This window comes from Protopterus annectens, chromosome 2.part0 (assembly GCF_019279795.1).
Source record: "Protopterus annectens isolate FY-2018-M chromosome 2.part0, PAN1.0, whole genome shotgun sequence".
In the NCBI taxonomy this organism is placed as follows: Eukaryota; Metazoa; Chordata; order Ceratodontiformes; family Protopteridae; genus Protopterus; species Protopterus annectens.
In genome coordinates, this window is record NC_056728.1 from 759,707,934 (window position 1) to 759,730,722 (window position 22,789).

Below are 22,789 nucleotides of genomic sequence, written 5' to 3' on the forward strand. Positions count from 1 at the left end.
CACCACTGCTTAGCACTACAGCAACTAGACTGTCTAGAATTCCCTCAGCTGCTCCAACTATACCAACTACAAATCATCCACTCTGTCCTCTACCTACCCTCCTTCTGCCCCACCCTCTCCACTATCATATCCAAATATTCCCCTGCAAGGACGCTACGCAGCTCAAATCAAGAATTATTAGACATCTACAAACCCAAAACCAAAATAGGCCATCTTCTTTATAACTATAAACCAGCTATATCCTGGAACCAACTCCCCTTGGAAATAAAATCCCTCCATCATAGCAAAAGTTTCAAATTAGCCACAAGGAAATACCTAAAAACAAGGTGGTCTTGCCACTGTAGCCAATCACCCTGAAACCACCATCCTTTCACCTATTTCACCACCTCACTCTTAATGTATCTCTAACACTATTCCCCTGCCTCTTCTACCTCTTCCCTTCCTCTATCTCCAACCACTCTTAATTCTTACAGTCTCAAAACAACCTACATGTCTAGTCTGTCTCCTATACTCTACCTCCCCTTCATCTCCTACTAGCCATTTCTACTTTCCTTTCTTGTTTCCAAACCCCTATACAACTAGATCCTACCCACTTTAAATAAGCATCTGCCTAACTATTAACTCATTTTGCTTTAAGCAGCTTAAATAATATTGTAACTAGTCACATTTTCTTCTGCTAATTGTTTAAAACCTTGTTTGTAACAACTCGCATACTTGTCTGCCAATTGTTAATACTCTGTATAATTGAATTGCCTGAGGAGCTTTTTTCTCTCCAGATCTCTGCTTGTAAGATCCTATAGCTGATTGTTACTACCATGTTACTAAAATTTAATAAACTGTTTTCTAGTCTTGAGGAGCTTTTCTCCCCAGATCTCTGCTGAAAATGAGCCAAAAGCTCAGCCAGACTAACCCAGTTAACAAATGTAAAATAAATAAAAATAAATAAATAAACAATCAGGTTTTAGTTAAAAAAAAAGAAATATAAACAGGCAAATCTTTTTTTTTAAACTGTAGCAAACTGCTTGCTACAGCTGCAGTAAGCTGCTGAAGCTATGGTTTGGACCACAAAGGGAGTGCTGAATTGCTCGGGTTTCTTCTGAAAGAAGATAGTGTAGCCCTGTAAGGTACACAATAAAGCAGGAGATCTTCAATTAAAGGTTACTGTAACAGTAAGGCTACCCTCTCTCCTGTCCTATTTTAAAATATTGTACAAAATTGCTTGTTTCCATTTTGTTACAAGATGTCAAAATGTTCTATATCTACGTGTTATTTAACATGCTGTATGTCATATTTTTATTGTATTAATTAATTTGTGATAGCATTTGTTAGAATCCATGTTGCTTGGATATTCCATGTTCTTACTGAGATAAGTTCCTTTATACTTTTTAGTATAATTAATTGGTGGGAAATAAGCTTGAAAACTGAAGAGAATGAAGAGCAATACGGGGTATATAAGAGATCTTCTCAATTATCTATGTCAGCAGTTTGGTTGGCATCAGATCTGCTTTGTCTACTCACAAATAAGATAGTAACTTATGAAATAAATTCCATAAAGCTGCTGGATAAAAGGATAGAGAATATGGGAAAAACAGAATGTTTTACTCTTGCACTGACCTCTCCTTAAACTCTAACATTATCATTAAGTACTTTATGCAAGTGTACTTTCCTGCATGTCCTAAATAGATCACATTGAGCATTCATGCCTTTACTGAATGGAGGATTGCCATTATTGAATTATATCCTGTTTTCTTCATATAGCAAATTTTGTGAAAGCAACCAGAGATATCAGATAACTCCTTCTGCTTTTGCCTGGTCTTATGTATTAAATGTGACTAGTATATTTTGTGTCCTTGCTGGGGGAGTCACTTTGGGCAAACAGCAGAACACACACATTCAATTGCTGATAGTTGAACCCTTGGTACTTATCATCTTATAAGAAGATCCTTAATAGATATAACACATTCTTCTGATTCATAACTGCCTGGTATACTAATGAAATGTACATTCTTCCTTCTGACAAGATTTTCAAAGTGATATAGCCTCTACTCAAGCTGGACATCACATAGTTGGGTCACTGTTATTTTTTTCTTGTGTGCGTTGATCACTTTCTCAAATTCTACAAAGATAGTAGGTTGGGTATTCAAAGTGCTTTCTATCAAGTCCCACCTGTTATCATTTACCACAGAAGAAAGATTGTTTTCCATATTTATTGTCCTTTTTTTTTTTTTTGTAGCTCATGTTGTCAAGTTTCCTGTCCACTACTTTGCAGAGTACCATTCTGTCACATTTCTGCTGATTTCAGACAGCTGTTGTAGCCATGTGTCCCAAAAAAAAAGACCTATCAGTGTCTGTAGGATGTTCTACTATGTCAGGCGTGACTGTTATTCTGTGTTTTGTATGTGTCTGTGTGTCTATGTGTTTTGTTCTGTTTAGGCCTCAACACTCAGTTTGACCATCTCCCCCATTTTAAAGATCAACTACTCTTTTGTGTTCATTAAGGGAATACATTTCTGCCTTAGGGCCATGAGAGAGCCACCTTAAGGTGAGTTTTCTTCACTGCTGAATCAGAAGTCATTCATTGAAGAAACCTTAAAACTTACAAACTCCACAGCTGACTGGCCCAAGGCTCCCATTCCTTCCCCTCTTTAACTCCTAAGTGACTCTCTAGGGAAGTAAGACGAGCCCTTTACCATCCTACCTATGAATCCATAGTCAAGGATGCAGTTTATGCAGCCCTGAGTGGATTGACACTGCTCTTTCAGCTTGTAAAATGACAAACTCTCTACTGTTAACTGCCTACTTGAAATAAGATTCTAACCAGACATTCTAGAGTGGCCTGCTACAAGATTTATTGGATCCAGATGCCTGACAAACAGTCCAAAAGTCTGGACAGATTGACATGAGGTGTTTCTCCTCTACTACACTTATCTTATATCCATCAAGTTTCTGCTTATCTGTCAACCTTCCTTTTCTCCAAAATAGATCAAACAGTAAGAATGCTGTCAACTTTCAGAATCTCAGTGGAAAGAGAACCCAGCGAGGACTCTGTCTATAGTTTCCTCAGTGGTATAGGTGTATTCCACAGTAATTTTGAATGTGCTGTTGTTATGGCTGTGGTGACAAGCTCAATCATATGCATGCACAGGATGGAGTGGCTGAGGCTATCAGCCTTTAAAGATTAGCTCAAGAAGACCAACTTGGCAACTTCCTTCAGTGGGGAGATCCTCTTTGGCCAGCCCTTGCAAGATTTGTTTGATGGTTGCATCTCCTGAAAAGCAAGATATCTTTCCTTTATGACCCCAGTCTGACCACTCTAACTCTACTCAGTCTAATGATTGTCCTTAAGTGTCAGATATTGTTGTCCCCTTTCATTATTGAAAGCCACATCACCCAAAATGAGGACTGTGCTTCCTCTGCAGCTGCAAACATGACTGTAGGCAAGGGCTGCCCATGGTAGGGTGGTGGTTCTCTAACTTTTGTATAGCTTGGATGGCTGTTATTAAGACCAGTGGGTTTTAGACATGGTCATAAACAGACACACCTTAGCCTCTTACTTCTATCTTCAGACCAAACTGTCTCTGCAGAACTCACAGGCACAGTCTTTTCTCCTCAGAGAGGCTATAGAGGCTGTTTCTCCTTTCAGATAAGACTAATGACATTATTTTCATCTCTTCTTGGTTCCAAAAAGAATGGATAATTTCTCATCCCATCCTAGACTTCAGACAACACATTTGATACATTGGGCTTGAGATGATAATGACCTTGACCTCCACTTTTAGATTGACCCATTGAAGCTAAAGTTCTGAATCCAGTTTATAAAGTTAGACAAAGGGTGAAATGCCATGACAAAAATCATAAACATCACAAGTCTGACATAATTCATAGTGAAAGTGTTGATCAATATCAAGATTCCTCTTCAGGTCTTTGCTCTAAAAGTCCCAAAGCTAAAGAGTCATTTTCTCCTTTTTCGCTTTCAGGGTTCACACAATTCCATTAAAGATTGTGTTGGGATTTCACCCAGAAAAGTAGTTAGAGTTAAGAGCTTATCGTCACTCTAAGAAGAGGAGATAATGAAGATCTGTGATTCCTCCAGACCCTCCCCTGCTAGATCCCTCAGGTCATATAAAAGTGTTTCTCTTGAGATGGAATATCAAAAAGTGATGGAAGCATTCTACAAAGTTCATGCAGTGGTGATGTCTCAAACCCTTCTTTCCTTCCTCTGCTACTAAGGCATATAGGAATCATTTCTGTTTTCCCACTTTTGAGCCTCTTCTTCTAGATTCTTCTCACCTGGTCTAGTTCATTTTCTGGATCCTATGAGGCCAGTGGTTGACCCACAGGCACCAATATCACCCTTGTCTGCAGTCCTTATTTTGGCCTTGCAGCCATCAGGATTGGAGATGTTAACATCAGCTATGCCACTGACATGAACTGTTTTAATGCCAATGCCATCAGCATTAAGGGAGTCTTCAAATGAGGGGCTTAGGCTTAGCCTATCAGCAAAAGTCTTGGCACCAATCACGTTATAGCCATTGCTGATGTTACCAAGGTTGGTCTTCCAGCATTCAGGGTTCACAACCATAACATTAACTTCAGGCTCTTCAGATGTTTTTGACCTAGCTGTCAGGGATAGGCTTTCAGTGTCACAGTTCATCCAGTCCTTTTGGTCCCTGCCTCAGCCCTGGTGGTTCTCTGCTTCTATCACTCCATGTCATTCCCTTAATCTAGACTATGGTGTCAACCTTGATGCCATCACTGCCTTCCCTGTTGTACTTACTGCTGTTAGGAGTTGTACATACTTCATCTGCATTGTCATTTTGTCAGGAACATTTTCTGAGTAGCCACTGGGGTTTGGAGCTGCTAATGCTGACTCTGCCACCAGCTTTAACTATTTTGATGTTGATGCCATTGCCATCAAGTGAGTCTTCAGCCCTGAGACTTGGACTTAACCTATCATCATCAGTGTCAGCCCCACCCCATATAGGGCCATTGCAGATGTCACTGAGGTTAGCCTTCAAGTCTTAGAGATCAGTGCCCTTAACAATGACCTCTGGATCCTTTTAGTCTTCTCAGAGGCTTGGGATTGGTCCCGTCACATCAGGCCATGCTATTAGTCTCAGCCTTGATGCCATCATTGCAGGCTGCAGGGCATTTAATGTGGCCCTGGTGCACTTACTTTCATTAGTGCCTACACATACTTCGGCCTCCACCCATGACATCATTTTATTGTGAATCTTGATCTCCATCCTTCTTTCTTTTCAAAACAGAGTGGTCAGAAAACCACTATAGGCTACGTCATAAGTGTTTGTAGTGGTGCAGTCTTCTTCACTATCCATGGACACCTGCTCCATGGCACTCTGGGAAGCTGAATGTAAGAAGAGTCATTTAGACTTCCTTCAGGAGTGTCCAACATCAGACGGCTGAAGGTACTAATTACTCACCATAACCCCCCTCCAGATGACACCAAGTCCTGCAAAATATTGGAAAAGATGGAGACAAAAATGGTTACTGCCTGTTGACCCCATTGTCTTTGTGCAGTTCGTCCTGTACAATGCCTTCCACTCCACCAACCATCTTATAGGGGTGGTCTCCTTTTTGACAGAATAGTGCAGGTGATGAATGAAATATCATAAGAGAACCCTGTGTTGTGACATCTACCTATACTGTAGAGAACAGACAGAATCCAGTGACCTCCCAAGGATTGGATGTGTTGGTTGACTCAATATTTGCAGCATCAAGAATTCTTAAAAAGGATCCCTCTCTGCTGAGCCTTGCTGTCTATTCCCCTCCCAGTCAAGGAGTCTTGCATCTTCTACTTTTACTCTGAAGGTGGTGAAATACTTCTCCATATGTTGTGCTTCCATCAAGAGCTAGCTAATAAGATGAGCCAGTCAGTAGAAAAGCTATCTGAGCAAACTTGAAATCAAACTAAATGCAAGGTGGCAACCATGTCTTCAGTTGATAACATCACCACACATCCAGTACATAATTCTGCAACTGCTGCAGCAAGAACATTGGCACTAGCATAGCTCCCTGCCACAACATCTGGTTGCATATTATGGACTTTGCTGAGGATACTAAGGTAAACTTTCTTAAAGACTAGTCTTACATATTGGCACTTTTTGGGCCTGCAGTTAAACCTGAGTTGAAAGGACAGAACAAGTGGGCAAGAATCTTATGGCTTTTGAAATAAAATTAAATTTGAAACTCCATAATGACAATTTTCTAGAACACAGTATAGCCTATGGCAACTGTGGTTTCAGCTTGTCCAACAACCAAAGAAAAAAAAGAGGTTCTGAGAGAAATTACTAGGAAGCATTATGTTTCACAATGATTGTCATGGTTCCCCTTCAGCAGAGCAGCAGTCTAATTCCTGTCACCTTGCCAAACTTTCCCAATATAAAGGTAGTAAGGGATCATCTGCTTCTCTTCTTGCCTGCATGGTTGATCATTATGTATGAAAAGTGGATCCAGGACAAAACTATTTAGAGGCTACACAATTCCCTTTTACTCTGCCCTCATTCCACCTGTTCTTCAGGCCAGATATTCCACCCTATCAGAAGAGAGCAGGAAGGAAAAGGTGTTCCAGGAGGTCCTGTGAGACCAGAAATTATCAGGCTGCAACTCAAGATTCTTTTTACCTTCAAAGAAAACAAAAGACCTGAGACTGATACTTGCTGAGCAGCTTAAACCAACTCATCTCAAAAGAGACCTGTTGCATGATCATAGTGTCAGCCATTCTTATGTGTTTCAGAAGGATGTGCTTTTTGAACCTAAAGGATTCCTGTCTTCACATCAAGATCACCAAGGAGACCAAGATGTTTCTGTGCCTCTGGGATAAAGCCATTCTCATTTCTGAATGCTTTCATTTTATCTCACCTCAGCTCCCAGGGTTTCACCAAATGTACATCTGGAGCAGGGAACCAGAGATGGCAGAGTGTTGAGGTATTTCCTTATGTAGATGAAAAGCTTCTAGCTACCCCAATGATTAATAGTCTAATCTTAATCACAGAGTTTCTATTAAAGCTGTTTGAGTCTCTGTGAATTAAAGTGAACCCCACAAAGTCTCAGATGGAGCTCACTCAAATTCTCAGATTCATTAGATACAAGCTAAATACTCTGTCCTGTAGAGGACATCTTCTCCTCAACAGGAACTTTCTTCTTCAGACCACTGTAAACCAAACTATTAAAGCACAAGCAATACCTCCTTTAGTTTGCCACAAGACCTTGGTCCTTCTGGCAACCACCACATATGTGGCTCCCAGGGTCAAGTATCACATGAAAACACTGCCATGGACTCTGATGGTACAGTAGTTTCAACTTTTGGAATCTGTGTCTCTTCCAGCCAAAGGTGTCGTAGGCCTATAAGATTAGCTTTTTGGAGAATGCACACACCAAGCCTTACTCTTGGCATCTCTTTTTTAGCCCCCATCCCCACTGTGATGATTATTATGGGTGCCACTGCCTTAGAGTTGGGGAAGGCATTATCAGGTGCAGGCATTCCAGGGGGTACAGTCACAGACAGAGGCCAGTCTGCACATCATTGTTCTGGAAATAAAGGGATCCTTCTCACTTTGCAGGTGCCTCATGCCTCCCTTCCCAAGGTGCAGTTGCCATCCAAACCAGCAAGATGAGAGTAGTATGGTATGTGAACATATATAGAGAGGAACTCGCACAAAACTGCCCTCCCCTCCCTTTTTCAAAGGGACTCTGTAGATATGAGCATGGACTGTGTCTAGCATCACTTTTTGTTTGCCTGCCTTATCCTAGTAGAAACCAGTTCTTTAGTGCGTGGGCTCAGTCACTATTTCCTGATGCCACGGGAATGGTTTCAAAGTCAGACTGTAGAAGGGAAACTTTTCCACCCATAAAGGAAGCCTTGCTGTGACCTGTTTGTAGCCCCAACTCATGCCAGTTGTAGCAGTTCCTTTTCCTCTATTCCTTCAGCATTCCTGAACTGCACTTGTACAAAAGTGGCCCCAGATCTACTTTATATTTTTCCCATTTCCTTTTATCCCAAAGTTTATTCATAAAGCCAGCATGAACAAGTCCAAGGTGATTTTCATCGCTTCATATTGGTCTCAGCAAGTCTGATTTCCACTGTTATGGCCTTATCTTCTATTGAAGCCTCAGGGTCTGAGGGCCTTCAGAATCCCTCTGACTCACCAATCTGGCAAGCATGTCTGGACCTTCACCCCCTGGTTAGTTCAGTTCCAGTGATGGCCAAGGACCTTAACTCATTATCCATGGTGGTCGAGGGCCTTACTACTTCCCAGACATCAAATAACAAAAAAATACACCAACGTAAGTGGTTAGCCCCTTTTATTGCTCCTCTACTTTCCAGTTTACACTATTTGTCACAGAGTTTTGGCACTAATTTAAGATATTCAACTATTATCTGCTCGGCCTCATCTATCCCTACACTCCTCAAGCTCACTCAAGACGCTTTTTTAACCACAGAGCAATGGATGAAAAGAAACCACCTAGCACTAAACGCCTCTAAAACCAAATTAATGGTGTTCACCCCCTCTAAAGTCACCTATTTCGATAGTAACACATTCTCTATTACTAGTCAAAACAACACACCTCTGGAACTGGTCTCAGAGACCAAATTACTTGGTGTCCAAATTGATAACCAGCTCAAATTCAACTCCCATATACAACTAAATATCAAAAAAACCCATCAAAAACTTGGTATGCTCTATCGGCAAAAGCACTACCTTACACCTGCTACTAAAATCACTCTTTCTACTTCCTTTCTTATCCCTCACTTCTCTATGGAGCACCACTTCTAACTAACATACAGTCCTCTCTGAAAACACAACTCTCCTCTTGCTATAACAAAATTGCCAAGTTCGCTACCAGCCATAAGTCTTCCACCCACCACTGTTCCTCTCTCCAACAACTACATTGGCTAGAACTACCCAAGCATCTCACCTATACTCAACTAACTCTTGCACACAAGCTAATCTTCAACCCCTCCCTCTGTCCCTCCCTGTCTTCTACCTTTAAAATGCATCTACCCAATAGAGTATTAAGGTCTAACAACCAAAATCTCTTAGAAGTCTACAAACCAACTCGTCCCCCAGGCAAAAATCTTCTATCACATGGTTTAGCACGCCTCTGGAACTCCCTACCTATCAATTCGTACCACCTCCAACCATTTTTCTTTCAAAAAATCCCTTCACTCATATCTAGTATCCCAGTGGGAATGCTCTTGCTTTCACCCCACATAATTAACACTGGTAATTTCCATCTTCCTTTCCTTCCCCTATCTACACCTGCAATATTTCCTTAGAATTCCTCCTATCTCATACACTCTTGTGTTACTGTATCCACTAGAATACACCACACTTTACCCTTTTGATATGTAACCGTTCTTCTCATTAAGTACCTTGAAACATTCCTTCTTTGTTTGTACCACCTGTATGCTACATTACTAGTTGTATTATTTGTAAAAGTTTTCAGCTCTAGTTTGTACTAGCTGTATTGTTTCCTCTAATACTATGTAATTGTTTGTTTGAATCTCTTACTCTTGTATAATTATCATGATTAACCGATTGTAACTTTGATTGTTTGGAGCTTTTCTCCCCAGGACTCCATTGAAAACGGGTTCTTCTTGGCCCAATGGACTATCCTGGTAAACCAACAGAAAATAAATAAAAATAAATAAATAAATAAATATTCCTTAAAGTTCACCTACACACATTACAAATTCTCATCATAGTGCTAACTATTCATGTTTGGCATCACTGAAGTAATGTAAAATCTTCTTTGGCTGCAATTTTTAATATGCCCTCCAATTAATGATGTTGTCCTTCCTCAGTATTTATAATTTGACTTATAAAATTTTACTCTTCCTCCATTGAACCAGATTTTAAACAGATTTAAAATATAAGTGTTGGAATGCACTTTTTCTGGTAGCAGTCATTTATTTATTTATTTATTGCTTTTGTTTACCAGGAAAGTCTGACTGGGCACAAGTCCTATTTTCACTGGAGACCTGGGGAGAAATGCTCCATTTTACAGAATGAGTAGAAGACAGTTATACAAGATTTAGATAATAAATGTACATACACACATAGACTAGTAATGATTTGTCAGTTAATCAAAAGATTAATATATGTACATACATAGAATAGTAAATGAACATACAGAGAATAATAATGATATGACAGTTAATGAAAACAGGACATTTAAAACAAGAATACAGTAAAATATTAGCTAATATCAAACTTATAAGAGTCTAGTTACTTTCAAATGGAATTAACTGTAATAGATATTGAGTAGAAGACAGTGAGATAGTTATAGGATGAAGATGGTTACAAATTATGAAGGAGTATTGAGGATGTGCAGGTAAAAGGGAATTAGCAGTAGTAGTGACGAGGGGTAGAGGATAGTCCGTAACTTAGAGATTGTGAAGAAGTAGCTGTATTATGGCCAGTTACATAAAAGAGTGGTGACAGTTAGTAAGGGTTAGGATGGGTAATATTATCCAGGAACATCACATGTACAGAGCTGGCAACTGAATAGGTAGGACTTTAGCTTAGTTTGAAATGATTTTAGGGAGTGTTCTTGTCATATTGTTAATATTTTTTTATAGTTTCATAGGTTCATAGATTAGTACTAGGCTAAGTGCCCTTGTGGGCCATTTTAAGCCTAGTCAGTTGCCCCGTGTGAGAATCAAACCCTGCACCTTGTGTCTGTAAGGTAAACACCTTAACCATTATGCCAACCTCCCACCCCTAGTGGGATGGATTTCCAGGATTTAGCAAAGTGGTGGGAGAGTTACAGATTTTGAGCTGCCTAATCCTACTGGCTTTAGTCCCAATGGTTGCCAGCAGAATTGCTAGGTTTGGAAACACTTAATAAATACTTGTCTGATGAACATACTGCCCTGGAAGGGTTATATATTCATATGAGGCTGGAAATGGATGGACAATTATTAGGTTTATACACAATGTTATGGATTTGTAGAAGTTGTGAGTAGCTTAGATTATGTGGGAATTTCAGCCACTGTAATTACCTTAGGGCAGCACAGTGATGGGCTCTGTTTGGAAGGTTGGCAGTGAATCATGCAATTTTGTAGTAACATTTTTGAAGTTTGTTTAGCAAGGTCACTTGGATATTATTAAGGATGGGTGCAGAATACATTAGTGTAGGGAAGAGGAGAGAAAAGGCAATGTGTTTCCTTATAGTGTCTGAGAGGAAGGGTTTGGCTGAATACAGAGAATGTAGTTTTTGGTGTAATTTTTTTCACTATTTTTTGGATGTGTGCTACACATGTTTCTCTAAAAATTTTTGTAAGAGAGTACAAGCTGGATGATATCCCTAAATCTAGGTCTTCATCATGGCCACAGTCATTAGGGGTAAATTCCTGTGTGGGAAATCACCCAAGATAGGTAATTTTGAGACTTTGTCCTAATGGTTGGTGAGGATGGACCCCCTGATTTCAGATACAAAAGTTATTTTTTACTGTAATGTTAGATTTGGATGAGCAGGTCCATCACTCAGTCAAACAGGGCCTTTGGGGATATGTTGTGATGTTATGGCGCAGTGTTTTTATGTAGAGTTGTTCCTGCTCCACCTTTAGCATAAGAAGCTAATTTACAGAGTGTTGAGGTTAGAAGGGCAATGGCAGTAGTCTCTCATTACAGATTTTGAATTGTCTAATCCCTACTGACTTTACTCCTAATGGCTGATGATGACAGACCTCCTCACTGAGATCCAGTATTATGTTTGTACATAACTTTCATTTTCCTCCCAAAAGTGATGTAATATTTAACCTGAATCAGTCCATTCCTCTCCCTGTTTTCTTTTCTGTACAAGAAAGCAAAGCAGATCAAGAGAATCATTCATACCCTGGATGTGCAGAAGCAGTTCAGGTGTTACCTAAAGCAAGGGCCTACGTTTTGAAAAACGGTAGAAATGTTCATCTCTTTTGCTTCAAGAAGGGAAGGGCTGGCTTCCATCAAGTATACCCTTTCAAAGTAAAATGTCAGCTACTTTATCTTTTGCCTTCCGACAGTTTACCTCCCATTGGGAAGTGCTATGTTGAGATGCCACGTTGCAGAATACATGGCTTCTTCAAGTTCTTGCTTCCAGAAATTCTCCATTGCCATAATGTATGTCACTGTCACTTGGTCATCTGTTTAAACCTTTGTCACACATATTTGTTTTGAACATGATTCCAGGAGCTGAGCATTGTTTGTTACTTCTGTGTTTCAGGACTCACCCTTCTGAATCTCAGTCCTTGGGCTGTCTTCATTTTCTTCTACCTTGATGGATTTACTACTTTAGATTTGACCCAATTTTAAGCCTGTCTAGCTGGGTGCCTAATGTTACATATAGACATATCCAATGTCTGTTTTCATCCAGTTCGACCTTTGGGTTATTAGATCTAACTGGATCCAACTTTGGCGCTTATCAGAAGCTTTGGATTGAGGACTTTGACTTCTGCCCTACCCATAGTTCCCTCTGTTCCCCAGACTACCCCAGATATATATTGCCACTTGATCCAGAAGGGCTTGGTCTGATTTTGTTAGGCTGATAAGTGCTTCCTTAGGGACTGCTGTCCTTAGTAGTTAAGCCCTTTAGTTATTTATTTAATCATCTTCTTCTTCTTTCCCCTTCTCCCTCCCAAAAAAAAAAAAAAAAAAAAATTCTCTGTTGTTTTCATATAGCTCTAACCTGTTAATATCATACTGTTTTTCTGGTGCGTATTTGTACTGCTAGGTTTTGCAGGTTTTACTTAAACCTTTGTGTATTGTGTCAAGCTGGTTATTTCAAATTGTTGTTCTCCACTATGTCAGACAAGGCTGATTTTAAGAAGTATTCAGCCTGCAGCCTCAAAATCCCACCACAGGACCTCTGTTCTTTGTATGTTTAATGCCTAGAAGTAGCACACTTGGATACAGACTGTAAAGTTTGTTCCTCTTTTTATTCCAGAGCTCTTCGGGGACATAAGGACAAGCTAGTCCTAAATGGCCTTCTTCCCACCCAAGCAGGAATGTTGGCTCTTTCTTCTTCTTCTTTTTCATAGGCTCCTTCTTCAGCCAGGAGAGCTGAGAAACTCAAGCCTTCAAGGAAAAAGAAAAAATACAAAGACAAAATCAGAGAGAGGAAAAGAGAGAGAGAAAGAATCTGAAAAGAGGGTAGAGAAACACAGAAAGTGGTCTCTGGATCCTACAGTTTCCTTAGGTCCGGCACCAAAAATGCCTAAGCATTCAGATCTAGAAACCTGTCAGATCCATTCTCTGATGCCTCTCCTCTTTTCTCACCAGAGCAGGTAAGTCATCGATTTCACTCCTGCTTCCTGCAGGAGAAGTGTCCATCTTGACAACATTCAGTGGCTTCTTCTTCGAGGTCCTTTAGTTCAACGAGGTGCCTTACAGAAATGGATGTTGACAGGATGATGTGGAAGTTTCTTCGGACACAAATTCAACTGGGGTCCTTTCAGAGATGACCCCAACTGGCACCCTGGGTATGGCCTCATTTGCCCTTTCAATGGTTTCTCCTAACTTTGGATCCAAAACCCATGGATCTGAGCATTTCCAGAGCACCTACGTCTGAACCAACAGCCCTCTCTGCTTGGGCTCTGACAGTCTACCTTACTCTCTCGACCCCAATATTGTCTGATCAGGATGTGTCTGAGAACCAAAGCCTTGAAGTCGAGGCTCAGGGAGTGAGGGCAGCTCCAAATGTTTTTGGATCTCTCCCTTCCCTTCAGTGTTTCAGCACTCTGTGGCTCAGCTCCATTTTCAGCCTTGGAGTCAGGACAAATTGAAGTGGAGGATGTTCCTCTCATCTCTTTTTCAAATTGAAGGAGTGCTTCTTTGGCTCCAGTTGCATCTTTGGTATTTGAGGCATTCAAAAGGGTTCTAAGACCAAGAGAAGAGGTGCCTCTGCCATGCTGGCTCCATCCCATCCTCCATTGGATAATGCATCTGAATTCACACAGCCCAACTGACTGGGACAGATAGCTCTTTCAGCCTTAGGGGTGCTTGCCATGCAAGATGCCAGTCTGATGCTGAACCTTTCCCAGAAGCCCATACAGAACAGGTTCCTAAGAAACAGACTTGCAAAAGCAGACATTTGGAATTTCTCTGGATTCAGTCACTAAAGACACAGACTTTGATGAGGGAGAAGGGTTCTCACAATCCCCTCTGGAAGACATCACCTTCAGTGACATTCTTGAGTTGATGAAACAGCGAAGGGGTTGGTCCTCCAACACATCCTCTCATGAGGAGTCTGTGTTCCTGGAGGAGTTTGGGGCTGGCTGTTCTATCTCTTTAGTGGTATCACCTGCTGACACTCTTATGCACCTGTTTGCACAGTGGGCAGTGAAGGAACTTGATGTGATGGGGACAATACTAGACAAGCCAGTCAAGATTTTGGTTATTCCCTAGAATGTGCTGGAGCAAGGGTACACCAGTGGATTGGTTGCTTCAGCAGCCACAATGAAGGATCTCTCAGAGGAGACTACCTGTGTCGATACCTCTAATAGACTGTCGAGGGCTTTGGACAGGCTCTGGAAACCAACATCAACTTTTGCACTTAGAGCGCTGAACTACCTCACCCATATGACAAGCTTCCAAAGAGAATTGACGAAGGAGCTGACTTACCTAAAGACATCCAGAAATCAGTGAAGTCCCAGTTGTCTAACGTACAGTCTATGTCAAAACTTATCAATGCTCCTGCTCTCCAGTTAAGCTGATGGTATGGTCAGGGCAGCATGCACAGGCATCACTATCTACATGCATGCCTGAATTGTGTGACTTTGTGGAAGGCATCAAGATATTCTTCACTAATGTCCCTTTTGATGGTTCGACCTTCTTTGGATTTGAAGTGAAGAAAACACTCACCAGGAGTGAAAAGGAGCCAAAACCCCATCTGCAGTAGGAATCCGTATTTCCACTCTTCAAAGGACCTTTTCTGGGAACCATAAAGGGGAGGAAATGCTGTGATTCACAAAATCCTGGGGTTTTAGTCAGGATGCTCCTTTGGACTGATGCCCCCATTCCCCAGGCAGTGGGGGACTAACTTTAACAGACGTTACTATAGAGACAGAGGCAGACCACAGACCCAGAGGTGTCGTGGTCCTTTCACTGAGAAACCTTATCAGTGCTCTTGCAGGGTTACCTGGCTGCTACACTCTGGAGGCAGTCATTGGTACTTATTGTTGCACCCTCAAAACTGGTGAGTCATCACGCAAGATTCTTGGGTGCAGAGGATAATCACCAGAGGTTATGTTATTCCCTTTGTTTCCCCTCCACAGAAAAAGAGAAGGATTTCAGATGTACCACCAAATCAAATAGGATCAGCAGCAGCTGCAGAAGTAAAAAAGGTGCTAGAAAAAAGAGACATCTAGCAGACCCCCCCCCCCCCATACCAATCAGGATCTGGAGTCTATTCCAGGTTCTTTTTAGTTCCAAAGAAAACAGGAGACCTAAAGCCAGTCTTGGACTTAAATGACCTCAGTCAGTTCATGAAACATAAAGTTCTGGATGGTCATGTTTCACTCCATTCTACCTCTTCTGATTAAGGACTACTGGATTTTCTCAATAGATCTCCAGGATGCCTGCTATCATTTCAATATAGTGAGGCAGTCCAGGAAATTTCTCCATTTCCGACTAGGAGACAATCATTTTCAATTCGGAGCACTGTCCCATGGGCTCACTAAACCCCCCCGGGTGTTCACCAAATGCATGGCAGTAGTAGCAGCATGTCTCAGACTGCAGGGTTCCAAGTGATCCCATAGTTCCCATAGTTAGAAGGCTGGCTCCTCACCTCATCAACCAAGGATCTACTGGTCCAGCATAGGGATTTCTTGCTCCATCATGCCCTACAGTTGGGGGTTTACAGTCAATCTTGCATAGAGTCAGCTAACACCAATGCAGCAGATTGAGTTTATTGGATGCCATCTGAATACAAACTCTTAGACTGCCAACCTTCCACAGTGCAGAGTATTGTCCCTGTAACAGGTAGCTTCAGAAGTTCTTTGCCATCGTTCTCCTTCTGCAAGACTTATCCTCAGATTTTAGCTTTAATGCCATCTACAATCATACTAGTTCCTCTTGCAAGATACTACAAGAGAGCTCTGCAGTAGTATGTCTCTGTTGAGTGATCCCTGATGTCCCATCCACTGCATGCACCAAAACAGCTCACACCAATTTGCAAAAAACACATCAGATGGTAATTTACTTCTCTCATCATATTAAAAAGTCAACCATTGGGTGGCACAGTGGTACAGCAGTTAATGTTGTCATCTCACAGCAAGAGGTTCCCCAGTTCGATTTTCGGTTGGGGTGCCTTCTTTGCAGAGTCTGCATGTCCTACCTGTGTTCGCATGGGTTTCCTCCAGGTGCTCCAGTTTCCTCCCACATTCCAAAGACATGTGTCTGGTGCATTTCTCCCTGGGCTTCCAGTGAAAATAGGCTATGTCCTAGTTGGACTTTGCCAGTCAATAAATGAAAACAAATAAAAAAAAAAATTGCCCTCCACCTCCAAAAGCCACTGTCACCACAGATGCTTCCCTTCTAGGTTGGGGGTGCATTTTGAAGGGAAGACAGTTCAAGGTTCTTGGTCATCCCTAGAGGCCAGTCTTCACCTCAATGTCTTAGAGATGGGGGCAGTCCTCGTAGTATTACTGGCTTTTCAGCACTCTAGTGTGATAGCTATACTACAGATGGAGAACATGATGATAGTCTAGTAAATCAACAAGCAGGTAGAAACCCAAACATATCCACTGTGCAGGGAAGCCATGAGTATTTGGCAATGGATGATGTCTTCCTGTCACTTTCTCATTCCAGCACACATACCAGTGACTTCCAATATTCTGGCAATCAAATTGAGCAGATCTACTCTCTTGACCTACGAATGGTCCCTCAATCAGTCAGTGGTAGCATAGATTTTCACTCACTGGGGCCAACCTTGCTGTGGATTTTTGCTTCATACCTAAACAACAAGTGGAGGAATTACTTTGACATTATCCCTCCTCAGAGTCAGTCGCTGAAGGATGCTATAGTCCACAATTGGCCTCCAGGTTTCTTTTATGCCTTTCCTCCCATTTCTCTCATAACAAAATTTCTTCAGGAAAGCCAGAAGGTGCAAGGTCAGAGTTATACTCATTGCTCCCTTCTGGCCCCAGCAAGTTTTTGTTTCCATTTCTATGGGCTCATCTAAAACATCACCCTAAGATCTGGATCATTATCCAGATCTTATGAATCACACATCCGGTCAGCCTCAACAGGACCTAAAGACCCTGAAATTAACCACATGGTTCCTCCATTTCTGATGGTGGCCAAAGATGCCAGGCTTTCTGCTCCAGTAATCCACATTTTGTTTTCTTTTCAGAAACCTAATACTAAAAAAGCTTATCTCCATAAGTGGGGAAGATTTACATGATGGGGCTATTCCAAAGGGCTAGATCCCTTTTCAGCCCCCTCTTCCAAACATTCTGGATTTTTTGGAAGAGCTTTTTCATAAGTGATCCAGCTTCTCAACCATCAAGGTGCAGTTAGCAGATATCTCCAGTTTTCATGATGGGAAAAACCAGACTTCTATTGCTTCTGTAAAGATTTCAAAACCATTTTTGAAGGGAACCTTCTTTTTAAGACCATCACTAAGAGGTCCAGTTCCCCCTTGAGACATTACTTTCATGATTCAGATTTTAACAAAAGCACCTTTTTGAGCCTGCCACTCCAGTAGACTTAAAATATTTTTCTTGGAAAACACCCTTTCTGGTGGCTGTCATGTCCACAAGAAGGATTTCAGAATTGCAGACCTTAACCTGTAAACCTCCATACCTGGTCTTTCATCAGGACAGGATTTGTTCTTTAGGAATCCTAATTTTCTCTCAAAGGTGGCATCTGAAACAAACCTTAATTAGACTATCAATCTGTTAGTGTTATTCTCAAAATGTTTGCACAAAGGAGAGTATATTCTGTACTTGTTAGATGTTCAATGACAGTTTTTTTTACATAAAACTAAGTATATTTGGAAATATGATCAGCTTTTCATTACACTCATTAAAGGAAATTTGGTCAAGAAGTACCAAAAGTCACTCTGCCCAGGTGGATTTCTGACTGTATAATGTTTGTGAACAAGAAGTTGGAATTGCCTTTACATAACAAATCAAAGGCTCATTCTACCAGGACAACAGCTACTTCTATTGCCCTTATGGGTAGGGTTCCTGTTGACAAGTTTTGTGCTGTTGCTACTTGGTCTGCTGTCCATGTACCATCCAGATCCCGTACATCCTTTGACTCCACCATTCTGAGGAATATCCTTTCTTGATATCACCCAGGTGTCTGGGAGTCTGCCTCAGTGGTTGAATCGGACAAAAGCAGATAACACTGGATATGAAATCTATGTATTTACCATAACGCTAATTCTGTGTTGTCTTGGTTTTCACCCAGTTCAACATCCCTCCTTCTGTCCTCCAACTTAATTTTTTTTTTTGCTCCTTTCGAATGACTGGACCTGACCACAGGCCTTGTCCTTGGACAGCCTGATCATTGCTCTTCCTCATGTTATTGCCAGCCTTGTGGTCCACCATGTTAGATAGGGCTGTATATATTGATTATCAGATTAATCTTATATGTATAACCAAACGCGAGCTGAGGTATTCTAGGAATTATGGGTAGGGTAGGAGTCAGAGCCCTGGATCCAAAGCTTCAGAAAAGTGCTGTGGTCCATTCCGGTCAGATCCAATAACTCAAAGTGTTGATCCATATGAAACTCAAGACAACCCAGATCTAGCATTATGGTAAGTACATAACTTTTGTGTTCTTACCATATCATTCTATCTACATCAGGATCTTCTTTAAATGGGCCAGAAATACCCTCTGGTTTTCCCATATGCTTTACAGACCCGCTGTTCACCCCTGAATGTTGGAGTTCTGTGTAGATTTGGTAGATATTTACTAGTAAATTTTACTTGTTGATAGTGTAGGCATCCAATCTTCACTTTTATTTCTTGATTTGGATTTGCAAGAATGCTTTATCAGCATTTATTGAGAGATAATTGCCAGGGCCAGAACTAGGTACATTTATATTATTTACATGTGGAATCATATTATGTACCATTCCTGGATTTAGACACTTCAGGGATAAAGCACAACATTGTGATTGGTGAAGAAAATGAACCCAGTTTTTAGGCCCCACCAAGGGGGTGATTCAATCATAGATCAACTGACACAACAAGAAAAGAGAAGATCTGAAAAAACTTCCATATGTAAACATTTGTACCAGAATAGGATAGGAAGCCCTTATATATATGAGGTTGGGGTGGCCATCAAATGAAATGCAAAAAAAGTCAGTAAATTTCAGCAGCTACTTTTGTCTTCTGGTATAGTGGAATGGTATGCAGTGTTAAAGCAACCTTAGCATTTTGTATTGCTAAACATTAATTAATGCAACCTGTCCATACCATCAGCATTCACTGGAGTCAAGATTCACTTCCATTTTCAAGCCTCATTGTAGTCATGCTAGCTTTTCTGAAATTGTTTTCCAGATTCCTTGTAAAGGAGACAGTCTTTCCGTCTACTATAACTTCTTTTCCCATGTGTCTATCTCCTTTTTTCTCTTTGTTTTTTATAGAGCTGTAGGAAGCAGGACATTAGCTCTGGGTGTTAGCTTTTATGGGGCTTTGCACTAGATAATTATTATATATTATATATATTCTATAGGTTTGAAGTGCCAAGTTCCTTTGCTCCCACTTTGCTAGTTTAAGTACTTTACAGATGCATACCAGATCATATCCCACACTTATGTAACAAAATCAGAAAACATGGTATTGATTCTTTATCACATTTATATGTGAATCTGTGGTAAAAGTTTATTTTCAGTGGCGTCTTTGGATACTTAAATGTTCGAGCAGTAGCTTAGAGGGACACAGACAGTGTGTAATGGAGATATTGTAAACGTCAGACAGTGGTCGCATTCTCATTTCTTGGATGATTATAATCTGTATATTGTAGTGGCAGTATAGCCATATAAATTTCAGCAACATGTTCCTACTCATTTATGTATATGTTGATACAGAAAAGGCAGTAGTTGTGAAACATATAATGCAAAATATTTTACTCTTTTGATAATTTGTCATAAATATGTTGATTATTGTGCAGCACGTGTCTACCTGCACATTGATGTAGTTCCATGTTTGCTGCTGCTTCCATTCTTATATAAACGTTTTTTTCTAAACTTAGAAATGCTGTGAATAACCATATGTAGTATTTAGAATGCAAACTGTACCAAGAATTCACACCTTGCTTCTGCTTTCATTTTCATTTTCTTATGTTATGTATTTCCTACATTGTTATCAGTGAAATGGATCACCCTGTTTACTGCTTCTTATTGCAAGTTGGATATTGCTCATTATACAAACCATATCACATATCTCTTTTTAGTAATATTGTTTGGTCTCTTAAACACTACTGAGTCCCTCTCCCATGAGATCATTATGAGTGCATGTATATAGTGGAATTCTCTTCTGCAAGCAGTGTAGTGAAGATAGACAAAGAACATTAAGTGAGCCATTTGCATGTCTTGTCTAGGTACAATATTTCTATCTTGGAGAGGACCAGCAGTCCATCATTACAGCTGTTTGGTGGAACGGATCGTTACACTGTGATCACAGTAGATGAACGTACTGCTGCAGTTATTCAGGTATCACTATAAACTTTAGTTCATGTGCAGAGTAGTTGCACCATTAGCAAATGTACAGTGTTGTCCATCTGGGCAGTATCAGAAAATTATAACATTCCTCTGTTAGTGCTGAATATACAGTTGCATTTGAAGAGGTCAGATGATATAACTTATTTAAAAAAACTGAAGATGGTATATGCTGGCGTTTTGTTTATGTGACAGTAAATTCCAGAAAAAAAGTTAAGAAACTAAACACGTCTGATGTAAGTGCCCTTACAGACAGTAGATATGATATTTGTAATTGGGAATATAAAATTTACAGAATGGGCTGAAAAATCATCATGTCATGATACTGACTACTAAGGATGATAGAAGTGTACATTCACCAAAAGTAAAACAGGCTTAGAACTTTGTCATCTTTCATTGATCTAGGCCCATATTATTATTTTATGACCCACATTTTGAACTGTGTATGCATACCTCTCAGCCATCCCTGATTTTGACTACAGTTTTAGCTCTGTCTCTCTTAATCCCACTTAAAACTGGTAACTTTAGAGGAAAAGGTGGTGAATTACACTTAATATAGACAATAATTAGAGTTATAGACTTATTTTACCTCAGAATATGTATATTAATTCATATTCCTTTAATCTGTCAATGTCTTAAGTTAATAGTACTAATATTTCAAATATGTCCCTGATTGTCCCTCATTATTTTTAGATTTGACCCTGATTGGTTGAGAGATATGTGTGTATGGTCACTGTAGAATTCTATCCCAAAGAGTATTTTGCAGTCAAAGTGTAAGCAAATGTAAGGGTCTGTAAAGAGGCATTATTGTCTGAATCCAAAAGTATCAAGTATTATGCATAAAATACTCTCTGCAGAATTGGCTTTATTCATACCTCTCAACTGTACAGATTTTCGCAGAATGTCCAGATTTCTGTTTCATATTTTAGTTTGTTCCTCATAAAATCTGTTTTTCTGACAAATTACTGGGATGATTAGACGGCTGAAGTCACTAAATAATGACATATGTTTGAGTTTCAGACTTCAAATCCTTCAGAAGATATATGTTAAAACAAATCATGTTACTCTAGCAACTTTCTAAGCTTACAAAAGTATTATTTAAAATTTGTCTCTCTTTTTGGGCCTTTGTCCCCACATTTTGTCAGTCTTTGTCCATATATCTTGCACTGAGAGGTTGAGAGGTATGGCTTTATTGTGTCATACAAATATGTGTAATAAATATTTGCAGAATTGCAAGTAAACATTTACCAAATGGTATTTAGCAGACATGAGTAGTCTGGGACTTGGAATTATATTAGGGCCCCACCTCATAAAGAATGCAGCTGTCAATATCTGTCACCTTCTGTCAGTTTACAATTTATTTACTAATGATGTTTTCATAAACACTATGTAGAGTCACCATTAATGATAGAACTGTACCATGACAGTGCTAGAGTTCATCAGACAGAGACCCGTTGTTAATATGGTACACACCAATGGTCAAAACATTTTAAAAAGTACTGGAATTACAAGTAAAAATTTGTCAGAGTAAGCACAGGCTCTTAAATGGCTAATGTTCTTGATTTTTTTTTTTTGCCATAGAGTTTCATCTCACTTAATGTAGGTCATACTTTAACAAGTATACCATTGTCAGTTTGCACTTCTCTACCTCAAACTTTAATTGATGTGTTAAAACTACTTTTAGGACAGACTTAACAAGCTTCATGGTGTACAAGAACGGAGCCTGGATTATGGCACAGCAAATCCCGTTTCAAGTTTAGTGACCTATCAGCTGAAGGAGTCAAAAGTGAGGAGTTGCAAAGGTGCAGCCATAATTAGCTTACCCCTCCTGGCGGTACAGATGGTGTTAATGTTGAGTGTGCATGTTAGCTGGTGGAGACCATTAACCTAACAGAAGCATCAGTTGCTTAAGAAGACAGGGCTGCCTAAGGAGATAGCCACATGTATAAGTGAGCAACACCTCCATAATGTGCCCACTGCAGTCTACACCCTTAATGGGTGTCAAGATGGACAAGGGAAATTTAGGCACATTATAGAAAAAAACATCCACTTAGAATGAAATCACAAACCCCTTGAATCTTACTGCCACTGGAAGTGGCTACATTGACTGGAC

General features: G+C 40.3%; 1 protein-coding gene across 1 annotated transcript in view; it reads left to right on the top strand.

Annotated features, from left to right (window-relative positions):
* LOC122792779 (protein shortage in chiasmata 1 ortholog-like) overlaps positions 1-20,682 on the top strand; it is a 284,249-nt gene extending 263,567 nt beyond the window's left edge. The window contains exon 8 of the mRNA XM_044060349.1: positions 20,559-20,682. Within this exon, the coding sequence (XP_043916284.1) occupies positions 20,559-20,682 (124 nt within the window). The remainder of the gene's footprint in view (positions 1-20,558) is intronic.
* The last annotated feature ends 2,107 nt before the right edge of the window (positions 20,683-22,789 follow it).